The sequence below is a fragment of the Phalacrocorax carbo genome, chromosome 8, assembly GCF_963921805.1.
Source record: "Phalacrocorax carbo chromosome 8, bPhaCar2.1, whole genome shotgun sequence".
Lineage (NCBI taxonomy): Eukaryota > Metazoa > Chordata > Aves > Suliformes > Phalacrocoracidae > Phalacrocorax > Phalacrocorax carbo.
The window spans coordinates 26,176,122-26,199,088 of NC_087520.1; the positions used below are offsets into that span (position 1 = coordinate 26,176,122).

Below are 22,967 nucleotides of genomic sequence, written 5' to 3' on the forward strand. Positions count from 1 at the left end.
AGTATTATAGACTATAGTTTAAAATGAGAACAAACTGTACTTCTGTTTTGCTCAAAGTACCACAACGCAACTCTCTCACCTGTGGGAGAGTGCCTGTGTTTGAGTTGAATATTGTAATTTTTGTGTCGCACTTTTTTTTTCTTTTTCTCTTTAAGGTTTACAAAGCAACTGGTGAAGAATTCTTAAAAATTGCAGGAGGTAAGTGATGCTGGAGTTCAGTGTAATCACTGAAGTTCATAGGAGTGTTCTAGTTCTGTGGGTTTTGGTTGTTTTCAGTGGGGTGGGTGTTGGTTTTTTTTTGTTTTGTTTTGTTGTTGTGTTTTTGGTTCATTTCCACCCCCACCCCCCCCTTGGCTGAGGACACAAATGGATAATAAAGTAGCTTTTCCTGTTTTGCCTTCCAAGAATACTTGACCCTGTCAAGTTCTGGTTTCATGTGGTTGAATTTGAGCTGTGAGCATTTGGGCTGTGATGTTCACAGACAGATCTTGCTGTTTAGGAGGAAGACGAGCCTTTGCAGTGGAAGCATACGTGTACCTTGTATAAGTTCACAGTGATCTTGTCTTTGTTCCAATTTCATTAAATATAAAACCGTTTCAGGGCAAGGGATTTCCACTTCAAAATAGATTACTGGGAGTTAGTAGTGTCTCAGGTCTTCTGTGGGTTTGTTGTTAGCTACTTACCTCCTGTATTGCTCCTTAATGCTTCGCCACTTCTGCGTCCTATGTTGTTGGCTGACTATATGTTGTCATCTTTTCACTAGGCACCTCAAATGAAGTGGCCCAGTTCTTATCTAAGGAGAATCAAGTTATCATCCGGATGAGAGGCCTTCCATTCACTGCTACTCAGGAGGATGTCTTGGGATTCCTGGGGCCAGAGTGCCCAGTCACAGGAGGGAAAGAGGGACTTCTTTTTGTCAAGTACCCAGATGGCAGGCCCACAGGAGATGCATTTGTGTTATTTTCCTGTGAAGAATATGCACAGCATGCACTTAAAAAGCACAAAGAAATACTTGGAAAACGTTACATTGAACTCTTCAGGAGCACAGCAGCAGAAGTCCAACAGGTTGTAACTATGGGCTGTGAGATGCAAAACTTAACAGTTAAAACATTTCTTCTAACAATTACATATAAATGTTGTAGACAACCATGAAAGTCTGTTATGTTAAAGATGTCAAATTCTAGAAAGGGCAATATGTGATTCCTGGTACGTGTGGAAAATTGCGCAGCATTGTTTTTTGGTTTTTACTGCCACTGTTTGGCTTTGGGTTGTTTGTTTTTTGACATCCCTCAGAATGTGAAGTAAAAATCATTGGATAATTTTCTTCTACTGAAAAGTTAGATGAAATCACAAGCATAATTTTTTAAACACATACTAGACTGCTAGCATTGTAGTAATGCTTCTTGAAAATCTGCAGTATTGACTTTAAATTCTGGTCTCCATGTTCAGAATTCCTAACACTGAATCCAAATCTGGATGCATTAACACAGCTTTTCCTACAACTGCTTTGTTGGATATTAAGAATTACCAGGATGTATCAATTTTTGTTGAAATGAAGTGAAATATAGTATTTTAGGAAAACAAATATTTCACTTTCCCCTCATCCTTCACCAGTTCCTATTATCACCTTCTTAAACTGGTAAAACCATTTTATTTTGGCACCAGTAACTCAAGCCTGTGAAAAAGATCACATTTTTCTGTAATGAAAAACGTTGCGTTTTTCTGCCTGACACACAATATTTCAAGACTGATAATGCCAAAAGGGACCATTATAAGATTTGATCTGGTCTTTGCATAATGACTGGCTATAAAAACTTAATACGGTTACTGTTTCAACTGATGGGACATGAGAATTCTTTTCTATAGAAGTGATGGGGCAGGGGAGAGAATATCCATGCTTTTAGATCTGTCATTTACCCTTAGTACTGTGATACGGAGTTTAGAACAGACCAAGAATCTGATGTGTTGTGAAGACTAAGTGAAATGGCTTGGTGAGATTCCCTCCCCCACTTCCTCCTCAGTTCTACTCCTCAGAGAGAATGAAGCTAAGTCTTCTAAGGAACAAAACCACTCTGGCACAGTGACCAAGTCTTTGCTCTCATTTCTGTTAGGGAGACCTGGATAAAAGTTGTATAACTTACATTCTATCAATACATCGCTACTTTTTCCTCTACAACAACTGAGTAGGGTGTCACCCTTATTTTTTTTTTTTTGCTACTTGAGCAAGAGATTATTTTTTTAGGGAATTACAGGCTCCTTGTTTGAGTAATTACAAGAGGTAAAGCCAGCTCTCATCTACTTAGTGTTAAAACAAAGTAATTGCAATATTCTATATGCAACTGAGGGAGAAGGCTTCTGACCTGAAAGGTACTACAAGTAGATCACTGAAAAAGGGCTTCTGTTGAGACAAACTCCCTAGGCTGAATCGTTATTGACAAAACTAAAGCTTTGTAATCTCTTCTTTTGGTACCTCTTTCAGTGAAATGTGTTTCTTTATTTCTGATAACCAGATGATGTGTAAATCTCTACCAATGTGCTTTTTTTTGCCAACAGGTACTTAATCGATATATGTCAACGCCTCTTATTCCCACTCTCCCAACCCCTATCATTCCTGTCATACCCCCACCATACACCATTGCCACGGGTAGCATACGTGACTGTGTCCGGCTCAGAGGTCTTCCTTACACTGCTGGCATTGATGATATCCTGGAATTTATGGGAGATGCCACAGGTGATATCAAGCCCCATGGAGTTCACATGGTCCTTAATCAACAGGTAACAGGGAGGACTAACTTTCTAGTTATTGAACAGGGTTAGAAGTCAGGGTAGTTTACCTGTTCTTGGCTGTGCTTTAGGTCTTCTATAACCTTCAGAAAAGGCTGTGCTCTGTTCCTGTCTTTTTGTTCCTTCCTTCTCCTCATTTCACCTCGCCTTTTGCATACACACTTGCTTTTCATTTTATATATGTATACATAAGACTGGGGAGGATGAAGCTTGTTCTTGTAATGATAGCTTTATCCTGGAGGCTGTCTTCAGTAGTCCCTTGCGTTTCAGGCAAGTGCTGGAAATACACAAGACAGAAATGTCTCATGTTAGATGGCATAGCTCCTCTGTCAGCTTCAGGGTTTCTGCTCAATGGTAACTGTGTTGTTTGAGTGGTATTTGTGGAAAAAACAGGTTTTTCCTAACTTCTGACCTGATTAGAGTCTTCTTGGGCTTTAAAGGAAGTTAATAATTAAAAAATTGTGTTTTGGATGTATTTTAATGACATAATTATAGGGATTTTTTTCCTTGTTGCCTTGTGTTAAAAACAAACTGTTAGCCACAGAAACATTGAGATATTACACAAAACAAATGAGAGAGACCTATTACATTCATTCTGCTTTTTTATTAAGAAAGTTTTAAATATTTTATACATACAGCAATGTCTGTTAGATTGCAGAAAGTCAGACCTGGAAATCAATTTCTAGTGTAGCTTATGGACTTAAAAAATTCCAGACATGCTTTAGTACTATTGTACTATTACCTAAAAAGTAGTTACAAGGAAGACAAAGCTAGACTCTTCCTAGAGTTTCACAGCAAAAGAAGACGACACAATGTTAATAAACCGATCAAGAAAACTTTCAGTTGGGTGAAGCGGGGTGGAGGTAGGAAGAAAAATTACAATGATAAATTAGTTAAGCACTCAAACAGGTTCCTAGATTTGCTGTGGAATTGCCACCCCTGGAGATGCTCAGAATTCAATTGGAAAAGACCATGAATGGTATGATGTGACTTGAAAGCTAGCCTTGCTTTGAACAGTGTTTGGATTAGAGGCCTCCAGACTTTGTTACCATGCTAAATTATTCTCTATTTCTTTCTGCAGAACATGGTAGTAGTGTTATGTACCCAGCACCAAGTTAACACGAGTCTTATCTTTCTGCTCCTAAATAAAATTGTCATTAGTCATTGGTGCCAGATCAGAAAAAACAGCACAGACTTTCAGTAGGCATTTGATCTTAGTTCTTTCTGCATTTTTTGTGCTCTGGGTGTTTTAATAATAGATCGACTTATGATTATTTCCCCCTTCCTCCAGGGACGACCGTCAGGTGATGCTTTTATCCAAATGAAATCTGCTGACAAAGCCTTTATGGTGGCTCAAAAATGTCACAAAAAAATGATGAAGGACCGTTATGTGGAAGTATTCCAATGTTCAGGAGAGGAGATGAACTTTGTTTTAATGGGTGGCACTTTAAATCGTAGTGGCTTATCCCCACCGCCATGTAAGTTACCATGTAAGTCTGCAATTCTTCTGCTCTCTGCTGCTAAAGGCTGATAAGTGGTAGGTGCTGAAGCTTTGTGGCCTTTCACCTTTTGACTTGGGTTTTGCCATGATCAATAATCATCCATCTGTATACATGCTGAGATTGGAATTGTTCCCTTTGGGCAATAATGGGACTGATCAGAGGCCTATTTATTGTATTTTCAGTGGTGAGTAGAGGGCAGCAAGGCCTTGCCAGTGAAATTGTTGCACACTTTGCTTTTTATGGGTGTACTGTTCTTCTGAGCTCTGCAGTAGACTTGCCTGTAGTGAGACCTACTTGGAATTAGAGGGATTTTTAAAAAGGGGAGAAATTCTATATTCTAGCTGGCAATGAGTGCTCTTGCTATCTTGCCTTGGAGCATTGAGAAGGTACTCTTTGGGCTTATTTTTGAAGGAAAACACCTACAGGGATTATATGCTAACAGACCATAGAGTGGTGAAGTTGGATGGATTTTCATATTTTTATTTTATTTAAGATTACTGTGACCCTTACTGTGGAACTATAATGGAACTTTATTATACCATTCTAATCAGTTTCAGTACCAATCACTAAGCAGATACTGATGCATATTTGCAAAACAGTAAAAAGCTCCCAAATATAGTATTTAAAAACAATTAGACTGTACACTAAGCCAAGCTTTATGTTCCTTTACAAATCAGATATTTGTGCATCAAAATGCATCAGACTAGTGCTCTAGTGAGGTTTTCTTTTTTCCCATTTGCTATATCCTAAAAATACTTTTTGAAGTTGCAGGAGGCTTATACATGAAGATTCATGGTCAGCAGTTGTGGATGCCCATGTCTAGCTAATACTATGGTGCTTTTGTCCCACAGAGTACGACTTCTGTTAGAAAGGACAGAGGGTGTGTTGGTGTGCACGCCTGCTTTCTCTATGCACATGGCTTTATGCTTTCTTTGAATAACTCGGTAGTTCCCTACTTTCCATTTGCATATGGACAAGGCTGCTCATCTCTAGGACTTCTTAACATTTAGGAATTGCTCATTTTAAATCCTCCAGTTGTCATTCATGGTGATGTAGCAGGGGTCTCCAGGGGAGAGGCTAGAGAGCAGTCTTTGCTCAAGTGTTCATTAATCATGACCAGATGGTATTAATCACATTGGGATGAATAATTCCTTTCTTATAACAGAAATCTCCATTCTGATTGGGTTTTGTTGCTGTGTCTTCGTTTGTTTTTAGGTCTTTCTCCACCAGCTTATGCTGCTTTCCAAACGGCAGCTGTGATCCCAGCAGAGGCAGCGCTTTACCAGCCACAAGCCCTCTTGCCAGCCACCAGGACTCCCCAGGCCTCAGCAGCTGCTCCTCCAACTGTTACCTACTACCCAGCTCAGGCTGCTCAGCTTTATATGAATTACACAGCTTACTATCCCAGGTAACAGCTAGACTTAGCTGCTTCTTGTGACATTTCATCTCAGTGGAGTAGGCAACTGGGTGGTCACCTGTGCATAGCTCTTAAATTTGTGCTTCTGGTGTAGATAATCCTGGGAAATTGATGTTCATCAGCAGAAGCACTAGCCATTTTAAATGGTTTTCTGTGGCCTTGTGGTGAAGTTCAGCTTTTCTGTAGGTTCTGTTTGAATTTCATGGTAATGTTGGTCTAATATGTAACTGTTTTTGGCACTGGGACAATGTCATCAAGGTGGTTCTATTTCTTGGCCAAATGAGAAGCTGTGTCAATACGTGCCTTTACTCCCATCCCTTAGTTTGTTCTTATGATACTGTTATGATACTGTTTCCATACTGAAAGACTCATCATAGGTGTGTACTAGGTTTGATTTCTTGCATCAGTAAGACCAAAGAACACTTTACATGTGTAAGAAAAGCAGATCTCCACCTTTTCCCTTCCCAAAGAAGGCACAACATGGCTCACTGAAGTCTGGTACTTGTGTCCATGGGGGAAATAGCTTATTCACTGATAGTTACTAGGCTTGTGATACTTACCAGCCTGATTATGCAGCAAACTGCGAAATGGGCCCTGACCAGAGATGCTACTCTACTCACTGTTCTGTGGCTCAGACGTACCAGATTTGGGCCCTTGCCTGCTTTTCATACTATGGATCCCCCCGCTGCTTTTTTCTTTATGGTTTTATTAACAATCTTGGAACAAGTCATCTGCAGCTACTATTTTTCTTCTCCTCTGTGAAAATAACAAGTGCCACTCTTTGTCTTTGACTAAAAATGTTAGCTATTTTCCTTTCCCTCCTCTAAAAATAAATTATCAGATGCTGAAGAGAAATGAAGAAAGACCACAAAGCAGTCCACAGCAGGGCTGCTTGTTTTTCTGTGGTTTTTGGGCTTATTCTTAAATTTAAATTTTCACTTTCATCTTTGCTTATTCTGAGTACTAAAACCAGTTATTGGCTTTCATAACAATTTTGCCCCTCTTTCTCTTCCAGTCCTCCAGTATCCCCTACTACGGTGGGGTATATTGCAGCTCCTCCAGGAGCTGTAGCTGCTGCTGCCACTGCCACCCACACTCCGATTCTGCCCCAGCCTGGAGCATTAGTCCGTATGCAGGGCTTGCCATATAACACCGGAATGAAGGAGATACTCAGTTTCTTCCAGGGGTACCAGGTTAGTATGCAGTCCCTCTCCTTGATATGGTATTGGAACCTCCGAGTAATGATCAGTGGGGATCAAACTGAGCAAGTGAGTGCTTTTGAAAATTGCCAAACAAGTGTGCAAGCTCAATGTTGTATATTTAACTGGCAGACTGAAGTGTAATATACAGTTTGGCTTATTTCTTATATAATAAACATGTCCTATTTTGAAAGCAGAGATTTAGTGTCTAGGCTTAGGGTTTGAGTTTGGGGAGAGAGAAACGTAGTGGTCCAGTGTGAGTGGGGCTGCAGAGGGGCTGCCAGGAGGAGAGGGTTGTCAAAAGCTTCAGTCCTGGCCACTTTTTGGTGGAAGCCCTAGTGTAAGGTCAGTCTTTGACCTTCAAGACTGAAGTGTTAAAATCTGCTGAGAGCAAATTTCTAGTACAGAAAGCTGTGACCTAGGTGTGGTGACTTTCTTGCAAAAGGAGAGAGACAGATGCCTCTGTCAGACACTCTTTCTAGGACTAATTATTTTGATTACAGGCAGGAACATTTTCCATTAAGACTGCATTACATTGCAACCTAAAGGAAAACTGAATTCTCCAAATCTTTTTGAACTGATAGCAAATATTCTATATCCTATAGGTAACTTCAGTCAGTACGTACCGATTCAATGCTCTGTCTGGGAGCAAACACAGATAAACTTAACGTTCTTGAGGAACGATAAAAAAAAGCACCATGTACTGACGTTTTATTCCAGCAGCACTTACCTGAATTCATGGAATGGGTCTTTCCATGTGTTCTGCCTTTCATCTCAGAGGATATTGTATCTATATCCATATTTTGCCATCATATATTTGCTAAAAGGAGAGATAACTGAATATGGTATATTCTGGTGAGTATCTTCCTTCTTTTGATAACACGAAAACCAAATCCACCCTTTTGGTACTACTCAGAAGCCCTGACTTAAAATGCTCTTGGTGGGTCTCAAACCACTGTTTGAGTGATATGTGTGAAAAGAAGAAAATTTTCGCATGTTTGTCTTTGAAAATTCTGTACGTGGATAACAGTGATATTGCTAAAGGGTAAGATGCAGATGGATTCTTTTTAATGCATAGCAGCAGTTAATACAAAACATTCAGGCTTTTGTGGTCTTTTGTTTTTTCTTTTTTTTAATTTAAGATTCTTAAAGGCCAATGGGCTTTAAATTGTGGAGCCAGATGCCTGCTATGTAAATGAATGTAGACGGAGAACAGATGCTTAAATGTATATGTTCCAAGTCTTAAGTACCTGGAAGATACAGTGTTCTGCTGTACCTGTTGTGGCTTCTTTTCAAATGATACATTTATGTTTGAAAGTAGTTTTGCATACTTGGTTTTTCAGTGGAAAAATTTGAAGGTTAGCTTATGAAAAGTGTGATGAATTTTGGCAAACATTAAAAAGAAACTAAGTGTTTTTGTATTTTAGGGCTTTTTCTTCAACAGATATTTCCAGAGTTCAGACCACATTCAATTACTTGTGGCTTTTATGATTTCCAGACAAACAGTAGTAATTGTTCATCTGTTGCTTAGCCATTGGTATTTTATGTTTTGGGTTTTTGTCAGCTGATGGGTATTTTTTGTGGATGGATGGTGGGTGTATTAAAACCTTAAGTGGGGAAACCTATTTTTGAAATTGAAATTCAGCTAGAAGCATAACTGCACCGTTGAAAACTGTGACCTGAATCTGTCTGTGCATGGAACAGGTCAGTGACAATGTCTAGTAGCTCTGTCTTCTGCTAAATCTTCAGTTCGGCAAATCAGGACTTTGGGTGCTGAATTTGCCCTTTTCCTTGTCTCTGCATTTGGAGAGCAGTTCATAGTGTTTGTATTTCACAATTGAATGTGTCAAATGAATAGAAATTTTGCCACAAGGTGAAAACTATATTCTTCTGCTGCAACCTCCTGTCATCATCAGTTACTGTTATTACATTGGTCACCTCTTTGATTTCTTTAGAAGATGTTGTCGAAATGAGATCGGGTTCAATATCTTATAAAGGAGCCAAGGAATTATTTTGAATTGTTCTTGGAATCACGCATGTGGTAATGCTAGTTTTATACTCACTCATTCCTTTAGGGGACAAAAGAGGTGGTAACTTACTGTATTGGGACAATATTATGTCTCTGGAGCAATAACTAATCTTTTTTCTTTTTTTCCTCCCACCCTCATACTATTTTTTTCATTTTCTGCTGCTGCCCAAGGATTTATTGCACGATGTTTCTGCTCGTTTATAAAGTGAGCCCCTAATAATTGTCAGTGGTTCGGGCATGGTTTTAATCTCTGTATAACTAATTGATGTTGGTATTCAGTGGGCTTCAATGTTGGTATTCTGGGAACCAGATTGGAGATACTGAGATTGAAGGGTGATTTTTGTCTTTGTATGTCCTTGTCTGCAAGGAACAGGTTTTAAGTTTTAGTTCTTGCTTTATTCTCTTCTATTTTCTTCCTTCAGTCTTCATGGGGTCTGTATATTGCATGTATACACATGTTGCTACTTAAGTGAAAGCACCTTTCGTACCAGACCTGCCTCTTAAGAGATAGACTTTGCTTATCGTGGGCTTCAACAAGCTGGTCTCAACATCAGTACATGCTTCTAATAACAAATAATGAAAATCTGCAGATCAGCATTTTAATTTTCAATTAATTTGATCAGGACTAGCATCTTGTTTAGTGGTTCAACAACTTGATTTATTCTTGTCATCTTGCTTTCTTTTTTTTTCTTGTTCAAAATTCCTTCCAACTTGCATGTGTTTAATATATTTTGCATTAAACAATTTTGAAAAACCTGTGAAGAATTTTAATAGTAAATGCCGGATATGGTAATTTTCCCCAACACCCTTCTGTATAATATTGTAGTGTACTGTAATCCTCAAAAGAGCTAATACTAGTACTCTGACTCAGTAAGGAATTTGTGTTAAACTGCTTTTTAGTTGTACTATAATGCAACAGAGCTATTGATTTGACTCCAGTCATATACTGGATACATAGCTAAAGTATACTTAAAACAACAACAAAACCCAAACTAACCAAAAACAAAATAACAAAAAACCCCATCATGCAATTCAGATAGGACAATGGGATGACAGTAGTTGCTCTGACAGGTGCTAAAACACAGCTGCTAGGCAGATGCTGGTCTTTGGGTGTTATGTTGAAGTAAGGCATCTATGGATGTTTACAGGAAGCTTCCGTTATATTTTGAAAAATGTGATTGTGAAGAGACCCTTCTAGAATTAAGATTAATTTACACTTCAGAACTTGCTGGGAAAAATTTGAGGAAGAAGTGGTGCAAAAATAGTAATTACATGCAACAGACTTTTCAGTGTTACTTTAGGCTATCACTCTGACAGTTGCAGAAGCAGTGAGAGAAGTCAAGTGAATAAGGAAGGAACAGGTGTTGGTTGATGTTGGGTGATGGATTTATGTGAAGTTGTTTGTGCATATCAGAACAAACTTTTTCACTAAAAAGTATTTTTCTTTATTTACTGGCTAAATCCTCTGGATTCTTCTCTTTAGCCACTAAATGAATCAATAAGAAACATTTCTAGACTCCAAGTAATGACCTAACTTTTTTTTTGCTTAAGAGAATATAGAATTATTGCTTACATTGACAGAGTTCTCTGACAAGAACCGCTAGGTTTACATATAAGTAGATGCAGTTTAACTGTGCCCATGGTCTTAGCTGACCAAAAGCTAGTTCACAACTCTTGCCTTAGCTAGGATTCAGCATGCATTTAGTAGTAGCTGCCCAGTTTCTTGGCAGTTGGCATGAATGTAAAGTCAACTCATGTCTGCCTGAAAAAGACCATGTGGATTAGTTCTTAGAAGGAGACTTTCTATTTAGGTGTATGTTTCATTCATGAGTAGTAAAAAAATAAACTGGGACTGCAGTCACCATCTAAGCTTTATTTGAAGCCTCCTCAATTTGCTGAAAAAGGCTAGGATGGAAATGTAGGGCCTTTTTTGTGTACATGTTTTTATGTAGGAGAAGCTTAAAATAAATACTATTCTTTAAACCTGTACTGGGAGTAGGTGCCTTTTATCTGCAGCTAAGATCTTTTGCAGTATATTAATCCTCTAAGTCTTCAGAGACCTAGAATTCAAGGCTTACTGTCAGGGGGGAGGGATGGAGAGAGGAGGAGGGTGGCTTGTGCTTAAAACAGTAATAAGGAAGCGAAGGAAAATGGATGAGTGGCTGATTCCAAGGGCATTAACAGTATATTTTTTTCTTGTATCAGGACAGTGGACTTCATTGTTACTGACTTTTTAGCGATTAAGGTTTTTTTCTCTGAAACGCGTGTTTGAACAAAGAAGTATTCTCTATTTCCTATGGGTTGCTTTTGAAATCTGACCCTTTGTAGTCTGAGAGGGATACCCCATCCTCTGTGTGCCAATTCTAGGCATAGCACCTTCTGACTTGGGAAGGGAAAGAGGATGCGGTAGAAGAAGAATTCCCACTTATTGGTATTTGAACTCGCCTGGCAATATAGATGTTATCGTATGCTCACCCCCATGCACTCGGAATAGAGTATGCTGTTTGCTTTGGTTTGTTCCTAAATTTATTTTCCACTTGGAAATGTGCCTGTGTGGAGAAAGCATCCGTGAGACTGGATCTAGTAAATTAGTGGTTACTGGTGTTGCCTGTTGCCTCCCATGCTTGAAGCAAGAGACTAAGTGGCACCACCTTCAAGCTGTATTTTTGGGATAAGGCATTACATATTTCACTATCTGTTCCACTGTTCCACAGGGCATTCAGGTGGTTACCAGTGCTTGTATCGACACTCTTAAGGTACAACTGATACCCTAAACTGGCTTTGCCACAAAAGTATATTTCTTCTGACTCTTGTGTCAAAGGTTACAGTTACCTGGTCATTAAATCAGATTTTATGTTCTATGTTCCAGTCTATATCTAGACTTTTTTCCAAAGTCCAGGAAATTGGACATTGATTTCTTCTGTTTGGGAACTGGTCTGTGACAGTTTATTGGTAGTTTAGGCTAGAATTGCAGCTGCAATCCTGAAGAGGCCATTTTGCCTATGATGTTTTCCTTTCCAGGTGGGAACTATTTTCAACTTCTAATTCCCCTTGTTTTTTTCCCAGTTGGGGCATGCCTAAATATACTTTCCGATTTTAATTGGTTTTTTTTTTAATGGATTTTTTTCCCCTAGATTGCATTGCATATGCTGTTTTAGACTAATCTTTGAATGTCCACTGTAGGAACTGCTAAAATGAAATGGAAATCAATGCCTTACTGGTTAGTGACCTGGTTAATTCTGTGCACAGTCTGTAAGGGGACAAGGACAGTCCTGTATTCCTGAAAGAAATGAAGTAGCTTGAAGAAGAAAAAAAAAGTACAAGGAGAGAATGTAGTATACTATCTCTTTATTAACCAATCTGTCTCTGATTCCTATCATCTTAAGTTTTACACTGCAATAAGAAGAGCAGGTTGTCTGGGAGATGCTACCATACTGGAGGTAATTTTAGGTCAGAAATGGTCATCTCCTTTAGGAGAGAGGATTTAGTATTATTTAACATACATCTGCCACTTATTATATAGTCTATTGTAATATGTTATTAAATGTTATAAAAAGTGTTAATACACGTGAGTTGAAATATCTCTGCCACTTCAAATATTAATACCTAGAAAGGTATTTACCTTACGCTTGTTAGGTAAACTGCTGATTCTGTAAAGAAGCAACACATCCTTCAGGAAACATAATTTTGCTATTATTAACAGACATGCTTAAGCTATGTCACACTGTCACAGGGGAGATGACAACAGGAAACACCATTCGTACTATTCAATGTATCTCTTCCAGTCATCTGTGATGTATTTCCCCCCAGTATATATGCATATTCTTCCTGCCATCTTGTACCCTGCTATAGACCTAATCATTGACCCCAAAATCTTGTTTAGTAACCACTTGCAAAGGTTCTGTTTTGCTTCCTTTTCCTAGGTTAGGTTCTAAATGCAAATCTTATTCCATACCTAGCTTCCATACTTAGTTTCCGTCTTCCTTGATCCTCACTCCTACCTCTCATCACTGGAAGAAGTCACTATAGCACCAGAGTGCATGCTGAGAACCATATCTTGATGTCCTTAACTCTGACTTTTCTAATGGAGCTCTTAATTTAACAATAGTATTCTCTGCAATCTTCCTTACTAGACTAAGCTAGACTTCCTGATGGCTACCTCAAGGGGAAAAGAGAAATTGCTTTATTGTCTGAATGTGTTTCTGCATTCTCTTTCAGTCATTCGTGGAAATAGGTTTCCCCTGTTCATCATCTATGAGCATGTGAGAGTATCCAGTTTAGTAGGGTGAAGTGAAGGAAAACTTTGATAGAGATTGAATTTCATAGATTAAGTAATGGTTTAAAAATCAAGGTCTACTGGAAGAACACAGTAGCAGAGCACTGTATTTTAATGATACTGTTGACATACTGAGAGTAAGTGGAAACCCCTGGGTGAGGAAAAATTGCAGAATCTTTTAGTTTGGAAGTACAGTCCAAGCCCCCAAGGGAGGAGGGGAGAAGAAAGCAGCTCTGAGGAAAGAAGCTGTATTTCAGTTCAGAAGAGCAATGAAGGTAGGAATGAGATGATAGTGGGATAAGAGGAGGGTAGTGGAGGTACTGATTGTGAGGCCTGCTTTTAATTTTACTTTACTTAAATTTAGGGGGAACTATTGCAGTATTTGGTAACTTGTCACTAGTTACTTGTGTGTTAAGGGTAGCCTTTGAAAATACAATGTGAAATTTCATATTGTCTCTGTATTATACTGTCTCAGGTCTCGATACCATTTGTACAGGAAACAAACTGCTAGAATCCAGCTCAGTGAACCTGCAACTGGTTATACCAGGGATTTAAATCACTAGGTGGTATTTTTCAAATCTAAATGGAAGCAGAATTTGGCCTACTGCATTGGAGGGGAAGCTAGCAAAACTGTATTTCCATTTTGAGCAATGAGTTTATAGATTCACCCTTGGCTTTATACTGTTCATCCTGTGTGATTGGATGTTTTTGTTCTTATGGATTTCTGAAATGCAGACAGAATCAGAAGTGTTCATGATCATGTACTTCCTCAGGCAAGTTAGGGTAGTTTCCATTTCATTCACAGAGAATAAGAATTGCCCCACTTTATTTCCTAGCTTGGTATGCTGTATATTTTCTGAAATCTAAGTTTGAAGAATTTACTGTTCTGCAACTTCTGTTTTAATTAACTGCAGTCTTCTACGTATCTTTCTTGTGATTAGAAATAGCTTCTATTGCTAGGAATTTTGGTTTTGGTTCCCCCCCCCCCCCCCCCCCCCCCCCTTTCTTTATCCCTCTCTTTCTTTCTGTAGGCCTAGGCCTAAACTCTGACAACTTTGACATTTCTGTGCAGGGTAGATTTTCCTCTTCCATGTTTTCCTCATTGTTTATGCATTTCAGGTGTAACCTTTTAAACACTGTCCCTCACAAGAGACTATAGACCTTTTCCTACTGTACATCTACTGATAATCTAAAGTATGTACTATCTTGAGACATTCCTTCCAAAGAGTAAACATATTTTGTAGATGTGCTTCAAGGGCAGGTCTGGGAACTGATAAATCTAATATTTGCACGGTCTGGTTGCCCTGGCAAGGACTATCTAGAAAATACTACTTATATTTGTCTTTTTCTTAATGGCATGAGTCTAGATGTGAAGGTGGATAGAATTCAGTAGTAAAGGTTCTGGGAGGTTCTGTTCTTTTACATTCTTTGGGCTCTTGGTTATTGTTCTCTGTGGAAGGTGTTTAGTGTGGTGGGGTTGTTTTTCTGTTCAACTTCACTTTGGATGGATACCATGTGTCCTGTATGCCCAAATATAATACCTTTTTCTCCCTAAGCTGGCAGGAGACTTTTTGTATTCTAGGAATATTGAAGGGAGGCAGCATAGTATGTCTACATTGTGTGCATTTGGCAGTCCTCTAAAATGTTAGTACAAAACAGCCATTTTGGGGGAGACAGGAAGCTCTTCTTGCCACTGAAAGAATATTCTATAACTTGGGTTATGCTAAACATTTTGTCTCCTGGATTACAGGAGCCACTCCTGTAGTATTTGTAGCATGTGCAAGTGTGCTCAGTCCCTTTCCAGGGTATGTAAGTTTGGAAAGATCATGAGATAAATACGAAACAATACTTCATATTCCTCAAGATCTATTTACTCACTATAGATTTCATATTGGTACTAGGCCCTCCAATAGTATGCATGATTACTGTTCAGATTCAGGATCTCAAATATTTCTTAGATCTGATCCACATGTGGAGTTTTTATTCTAATTTATTGCTGTGACTGTACTGTACAGTCACTATTTTTATTTCAATATTCTTCTACTACAAACCTATCATGATGCATTCACACTGTATAGTTTATTTTTCCTATATGGAAATATAATATACTAGTATAAATGCTATTTTATCTTCTAAGTGCATTCATGCTGGGACATTGTTTTGCTTTAACTACACTGGTGTAGTCTATGTAAGTTTCTTATGTGCAGCTGAAGCGTTTATCACTCAACCCTGGAGAAGCAGCAGTTTATTTCCATGACTCCATAAAAGATCTGAATCAGATCTGTGTGTTTCTTCTAATCCCCAACTTCACTATGCATGCTTGGAAGATGCTCTTCTGTCCCAGTGAGTCATTAATGGAAGCATGAGTATGCAAACTTAAGAGTTTTGTTACCTGATGCTGCTGTCTCATGAGTAGAAGGAAAAAATGAGCACTTCATGGTCTAAACTATTTCCTTTCCTTAATAAGGAAAAGTTCAAATACACAGTTTAGAATATTCCCTGCATGCTTTTACTTTAAATCTATTTCTACAACTGCTAATTCAGTTGGGGCATTTTTTAGGCAAGATTAAAAAAAAAAAATTAGTATTTGTCAAATTCACTGTCTCCTGCCAGTTGTTATAGTTGATGCTCTTAATTACGGTTGCAAATGATTGTCTGTGTGGCTTGCTGTACCAGAACTGTTCGTCTCTTGCTGATTATCATATATCACACTTGTACTGTAGTACGCACCTGATGACTACAATGGCCTTATTCAGCTGAGCGATCAAGCAAGGAGTGTGTTACAAGCACCGAAAGAGTGGGTCTGTTTGTAACTCTTTATAACTTCTGAAGAAGGTAAGATGTGACTGGTAGAAACTGGGTCTCCAGTGGTGAATGGGAAGGGAAAGAAGGGCTTGGTGATGCAGAGGTTTTTGCCTTTGGCTTTTTCCGCTTCGTAACTTGCATTGGGATCCTTGCTTTAACCTTTCTGCTTTTGCCCTATTAAAAAAATCAACTAACCTAAAGAAATAGGCCAGTTGTGATCTGTAGTTGATGGGATAGCAGTGGTGGAGGTAGTGTGATTGCTTGATTCTGCTCAGATGGTGTGTTAAACTTCCAGAAGGGTTTATTAGTGTTTTTCTCATGTGAAGTTTTCCGTCCAATATTTTATTTTCAGCATAGCAGGAGGTGATGATTATTTTTTTCTTGATACAGCTACAAAGTGCACATAAATGTACGTGCAAAAAACCTGAAACCTCTAGCTTTCTTTCCCGTATCACATAGCTGTCTAGAGATTAATTTGTCTGTTTCTTGATATTCCTAATGCAATGTGAACTATTACTTTTTTCTTTTTTTTTTTCTTTAAAGAGGAGCTTTCTTTAGTATAGTGGCTTTCTCATGCAACTAAATTTCCTAATGGTAAACTTTCCTGTGTTTTTTTGGCACTAACACATAGTTTCTGAAGAGATTTTGTTGTGGCCTATGTGGAGTTCATGATTTCCCAATACTACTGTATTCTGTTCAAAATGCTACTGACTTTTTTACTACTTTTTTGTCTCTTTATAAAAACTCACACAAAACTTTCAATACAAAAAATGGCTATCAAGTACTGTGCCTTGATAGAAGTACCTTTATAGATAAAGCTACCTTCACATAATCACCATCAACTCAGTTGTTTTCAAATTAGTGCACTTCTCATGATACTGTGAGATCTGCTAAGGAGAAGATAGATTACAGGCTGCGTGGTCTGATGGTCACCAGAAGAATATCCATTATTATTCTGAGCATTTCCATATTTATGTGACCTTGGACAATCTGTTCGGCTCTCTTGTTTTACCCAGATTAATTGGAAAGCTGGATCAGCAATAGGATTCTGCCATGTATAAGATGGAAGCAGTCTTCTCCATGAATTATTTTCTAGTCAGACTGCATTATTGTTTCATACAGATACAACTATTTTTAGAAGGAAACATCCAGAAAAAAAGATTTGTATGGATTTGAATCTATATTTTAAAACATATATGTACCTAAAGAAAGGCTATATCTATCTATAAATCTATATAAATAAGAACCTAAAATTAGTGTGTCTTAAAGTGGAAGTGAAGGGGTTTACTTAGCCCTTTTAATTATGTTGCTTGCAGAATGTGTAGACTTCTCTGCTAACTTCCTATGCAACTTTTATAACATGAATTTCCAGAACCTCAGCCTGGTATTACACCAAGGCTGCTATTTAACCTACTTTTTAAAGCTCTCCTCTGTACTCAGAGGTCTAACTGTGATCAAAGTGTTTTCAGCTGAATCTGAACTGCAATATTAAACTTACATTCAGGACTGATGTGCTAAATGACTTGATCCCATATGGATTAACAGCAAAGAGCTGGTTTAGAGCAGATGATCTTTTAGCTCAGATTTGCAGCTCAACCCAAACTGTGTACAACTTTCTCTTCAACCACAGTGTTATTCTGAAATAAACCATGATTACTTCCAAACATGAACTAGGCCTCAGACATAATGTTTTGTCTTCTGAAGTTCCTTATGCATGCTATTTCTTGACTAACTTTAGTTCTGTGAGAAGAAATGATATGAAGTCTTTACCAACTATCTTATACATGCTTTTAGTTTCTAAAGTGTACTGTTGATTATATCTTAAGACTCCTAAGTGTTTGGGTGAGTGAAGCTCTGGCATGTACTTCCTTTATTTTTGTATGTTTGAATGTAAAGCTGATCAGAAACTGCGGCTGGAAATAACAGAGAAGACTGATATTTCTTGCAGTATACGAGGCATGCATAAATTCTACAAAAAGTTAAACTCTTAAATATTTTTTAACCTTTTATAAAATCATGAGGACATACGTTACATAAACTTAAACTGAATTGGGTTAATACTCATAAAACTGGTTGGTTTTCCAGCAAGGACCATATATTTTCTCTGGCACTGATTTCTCCAACAAATTAATCTTGTATGCTGAGCTTTTGATCCTTCAATGTTTGGTTTTGAAACTCCACTGAGATCCATTTCTGTCCAACAAATAGAGCTTCCAAACTTAGCTTGGAAGGACTTGAAGCATGTTGTGAGAAAAGGCTGGGGTACCATAGGACAGAGAGAGATATCTGCTGTAAACTCAGCATTTTGAAACTGCGTTTTAAGAGTTCAGGAGGGCAAATGCACTCCCAAGTAAATCAGCTCCAAACTCTAAATAATCTTGCTATCCTGCTTTATTCTTAGCCTTCTTAAAATGACAGTAAAGGTTTCTTTAATTCAATTGGACTGCACCAAATTTTACTTTGTTTTACTGAACAATCTTTCTTGCACTCTGTACCTGTGTTAAGTTCAGCTCATCCTCCCAACACAGAACTAGAACTCTCAGACAGCTCTATCTTTTTTTTTTTTTTTTTTTTAAACTGTGTGTGTGAGTATTCACATGCCTTATAGCCTTTCTCACTTGGCCAGTAGCGCAAAAATTATTCACTCAATGCCTGGACCGTCTTGCTCCATTTACCCTTTATTAACATCTAAGCCTGTCTTTTCTTGTCAACCTTTAATTTGAATTACTTCTGGAATTATGGAGTAGAATTATGTCTGCACCATTCTGCTCAGCACAACAGCAGAATAAGAGCTTCTGCTGTTCTCCGAGCCAAGCTTTTAATCTTCGGACCCATGCCTTTGCTATTCTCACATCCAGAATCTTTTCGCCACAGACACAGGAGTGGAATGAACCAGATGCACAGCATTAAAACCTGCATTTCCAGGTGTGGCCTGTGGTCTTAATTTCTCTTCTTTTGTTTTCTTTTACCACTGCAGCTCCATGCAGATTCCATCCTCGTGCTTTACAACTTTAGTGGCCAGCCCAGCGGAGAGGCATTGGTGACTTTTCCAAGCCTGGATCTAGCTAAGAAAGCAGTGGCTGAGAAAAATGGACAGCTCCTGGGAAGCCGCTATGTAGAATTGTACCTGGTCTAACTAAACACTCTCTGCGGGATGGGGAAAGAATGTCGCACTAAACACCGTGCCTTTTGCAAAATAAGATGTCTTCCCTTGCCACCCAAGCAGCAGCAAATGTGCCTTTTCAGCATACTGTTGGAATGTTTCAGCTTACTGTTTCAGCATAGTGTTGGAATGCAGAGTGGTAAATGTCCTGTATTTAATTTGAAAAATGGCGTATCCTAAGCCAAAGATAAAATAAAACAAAAAATTATGCAGTTAATTTACTTAATTTCTAATGTACTTGTTTAAAAATAAGCAAACTCTCTCCTGACATTTAGTTAATCCTGAAGACAATCTAATAGCACTTCAGCTATCGCAGCCATGGAAGAAACCTGTTCAGTAGCATTTGAAGTGGAAAGCGAAGCTTGAGTCATTCAGATTCTTCTGTGTTTAGTTTTTTAAGAGTTAACACTTGGTAAAGTGTCTGAGTTTTTGTAGAGTTTAAATGTATTTAGAAAGGTCTCTTGGAATGCATAGATTTCCCAGTTCAAAGCATAGATCATATTGATTTTGTTGTTGTTGTTTTGTTCTTGACTGGAAAATACCAGGATGCTGTTGTGCCTTCTCGTGGTTTCATTATACATTGTTTTGCAAAAGCCATATTTGCCTTTCTTACCAATGTACTGCTGCCAACGTGTAAAGCAAAAAAAATTAAACCAATGGCAACACAAGGAAAATCCTCTCTGTCCCCAGCCCCAGACTCTTAATCACTACAGGACAAAAATGGCACATAAACCTGAGTACTAATAAGTTATATTTTTTTATTTAAGCATAATAGCTTTCAGATACTGTATTAAAGATTTTGCTCTAGTTTATGTGCATGCAATTTGTTTACATCTTTAAACTACTTTATTTGTATATTATGAAACAACAAGATATGTTGCAATCTAAATCCTCTAGTGCATGCTTTTTTCTTTTTCCCTGTGTGTGTATATACATAAGCTAGAAGTACTTTTATGTCATGTAGCATGTGTTTAAAAAAAGACATCTGCTGTAGAAGCACTAAATGACCTTGTTTTTACTGTGCCTTACTTCAGAACCATTCCAAGTGCAATACCAGCAGAGCAAAATGTAATGAATCCCATTGTGACATGTTCATGGATGCCTGAATTGATCTTTTTTTGTTAGTGTACAATTTGAGTTGTACTTCAAAGAACTGAATGATGTATCCTTCTTTATATTACAACAAATAAAAGAGATGCTTACAATGTGTATTAGCTTTTGAAAGTAACTTATGCTTTGTTTTAATGTATTTTCATGGGGTGTCATTCTCTGATAAATAACCTTTTTAGTAATTTTTCTTTCTCCTAGATTTAAGCAGGCATATGTACCTTGCAAGAGTGGTGTGGTGGGGTTTTTTTCCTTTTTTTTTCCTTTTTGCATGTGCTGGCAATCCAGAAATATGCATGATATTTCTCTTGTAGTGGAACACTTTTATAGGCAACATGATGTAACTGTTTACGTACACAGTTCTTTCCTTCTGGTGCCAGAGGAATCAAAGTATTGAACTTGAAATCTGTTCGAGTTTGGATTTAATTGGCCTAATAGGTCGCTCCCTTTTTTGTGCAGCGCAAAATGCTACATTTATGTCATGATGGAGCCAGATAACCTTTCTGTAGTAAAAATGGAGGAGGGGGGAAATAATGAAGTAATGTTTAAATTCTCTCTAGTCAGAAGCATCCCATGCTAGATGCCATTTCATAATTAGAGCCTCTCAGTTGAAGTTTTATCACAATCAGGTGGGACTGGAGAGGAAGAATTTTCATTATTTTAAAGTTTAAAGTTTACTGTTTAAAGTAATCTGTTCCTAAGATTTGTCTTGAAGTCTACCAAAAATTCTTACTTTTAAAGTAATACTAGAGAGGACTGCACCATTATAATTAAGGGACTCACTGTGCCTTTGAGGAGAATACTGCACCGTTTTACCCTTTCCTGTGGTAAAAATGAGGCAGGCCCAGGTCAGAGTGCTTTACTGGGGCAGCAGCGGGTTTCCAGAGGAGCCTGAGGGAGCTCTGCAGGTGGCTGAGGCCTGCAGTACCTGTCCTCCCACAGCATTGGGGTACCTTGGCCTCCCTCTACCTCCTGAGACCCAACCTCTGACTGCAAACAGCTTTATCCCCAGCCCTGGCACCACCAGGCCGTGTCTGCTCCTGGCATTTGAAGTTCTGTTACAACAGGTGAAGGAACAAATCCCATTAATTGTCAGGCCCGTGGGTGGGTTGCTGTGGGGTTTATGTGGCTCAGCTGTGAGGGGCAGCCTGCCCTGAGGCCAGGAGGAGGGGTTGCTGTGAGGCAGAAGTATTTTGAATATTGGAGACTTCAGGTGTGGCAGGTAGCTTCTGGACGTTAAGGTGTGCTTACAAATCACACCTTAGGTGGGTTCCTGGAAGCTGTGTGCACCAGAAAGGATGTCAATTCGGAGCTGCTTACCTCCTGTGTGGCAGCAGAGGCTGTATAGCTGATGGGCTGCCTTTCAAACTCAAGAGTTCTCTTTCACAAATGGAATGTGAATGCTTGCATCACACCTCTTTGAATGATGGCTTACATCACTAGAGAAGGCTGGTAACTTGTGGTAAGGCGTAAAGGTTTGGTTTTTTTTTCCTCTTTGATGTATGCGTTTATTTATTGCAATTGAATTTTTAGACCGTGCTGTGCTGTGGAAGCCTTAACAAAGGGATTGCTGTCTTTATATGTATGTGGTTTAATGGAATAAGAAAAATAAATATAGAAAGCATTAGTCTTTTATTGTTTCACTGAAGAAATGAAGTTTGGGAAAGAACAGTGATGTGGCTGTTACTGTTGAAGAACACTCGTCAGCCACGAAACTTGTTTCTCAAAAAGAAGCTTATTCTGTGCTCACAATCAGTAAAATGCTTCACCTGCACTTGTGTTGCTGTATTATATAATTGAAGAACAGAATTAGCATTGTTTGTATTTCATCTCATAGTTTTCATGCTTCTGATGGTGCTAGTTTGGAGATGATACCTTTAATCATGTATTTCGGCTCTAATTCTCTTGATACTGATAGATTTACCTAGAAATTTTTTATATGTTGGTCATCCATGGGGTGTTCCTCCCCAGTTTAGAGAGAAGATAGCTTATTCTTACTACTTTGTTGGAGATAAGGTGAGAGTGAAGAGTTTGAAATGGCCATTCTCTTTTTTAATAGTTGCAGCTGTGCTTTCAGATCAGGTGTTTTGTGTTGGGATTTCTTCATCTGCAGCGTAGACTTGCACTAGACAGTCTAGTGGGTTTTGCTAGTTTATATGAATTAAGATATTTTCAACAAAATTTATTGATGAAACTCAATTACTGATTTTTTAAAGAAAAAAAAGCCTTTCAACACCTTCATTTTTAAAATAGTATTTGTTTCATTTCAGTTAGTTAAAACTAATCACAAGGCTCGCTGTTTAACCAGTTGCATCCTGTTTTGTATAGATCTGTGTTTGACAAAGTCCATGGTAATGAGTTTTAAGTCTACGACTTACAGTATCTTCTAAAACATGATGAGATCTCAAGATAACCTGAAATGCTCTAAAGCATAAAACTCTCCTGATCTGTGCCAAGGTTTGCCTGTAGTCGATTCAAAACTTTGCCTTTTTAAATCCACTTATTATATGGGTTTTTAAACAGCAAACACAAAACAAACCAGAGGCCTCCTGAATTATTTTTTCTTTATATAATTAGGGGAGGTCCACTATATTATTGAACTGGATATGCAGTTGGAAATGTAAATATTCAAATAAAGATAATGGTATATTAATCTAGACTTGCCAGTTGCCATTCCTTATACTA

General features: G+C 38.3%; 1 protein-coding gene across 5 annotated transcripts in view; it reads left to right on the forward strand.

Annotated features, from left to right (window-relative positions):
- The window catches only part of ESRP2 (epithelial splicing regulatory protein 2), a 46,149-nt gene extending 25,765 nt beyond the window's left edge, over positions 1–20,384 (forward strand). For 3 of the 5 annotated variants that reach the window (XM_064459338.1, XM_064459337.1, XM_064459339.1), the window contains exons 10-17: positions 156–198; positions 764–1,065; positions 2,554–2,775; positions 4,076–4,274; positions 5,502–5,694; positions 6,719–6,896; positions 15,931–16,042; positions 18,990–19,077. In XM_064459338.1, coding sequence (XP_064315408.1) covers positions 156–198; positions 764–1,065; positions 2,554–2,775; positions 4,076–4,274; positions 5,502–5,694; positions 6,719–6,896; positions 15,931–16,020 — 1,227 coding nt within the window. In that variant the 3' untranslated portion in view covers positions 16,021–16,042; positions 18,990–19,077. Of the gene's footprint in view, positions 1–155; positions 199–763; positions 1,066–2,553; positions 2,776–4,075; positions 4,275–5,501; positions 5,695–6,718; positions 6,897–15,930; positions 16,043–18,989 lie in introns of all 5 variants that reach the window. The other 2 variants (XM_064459340.1, XM_064459341.1) reach the window with 2 other exon arrangements.
- The last annotated feature ends 2,583 nt before the right edge of the window (positions 20,385–22,967 follow it).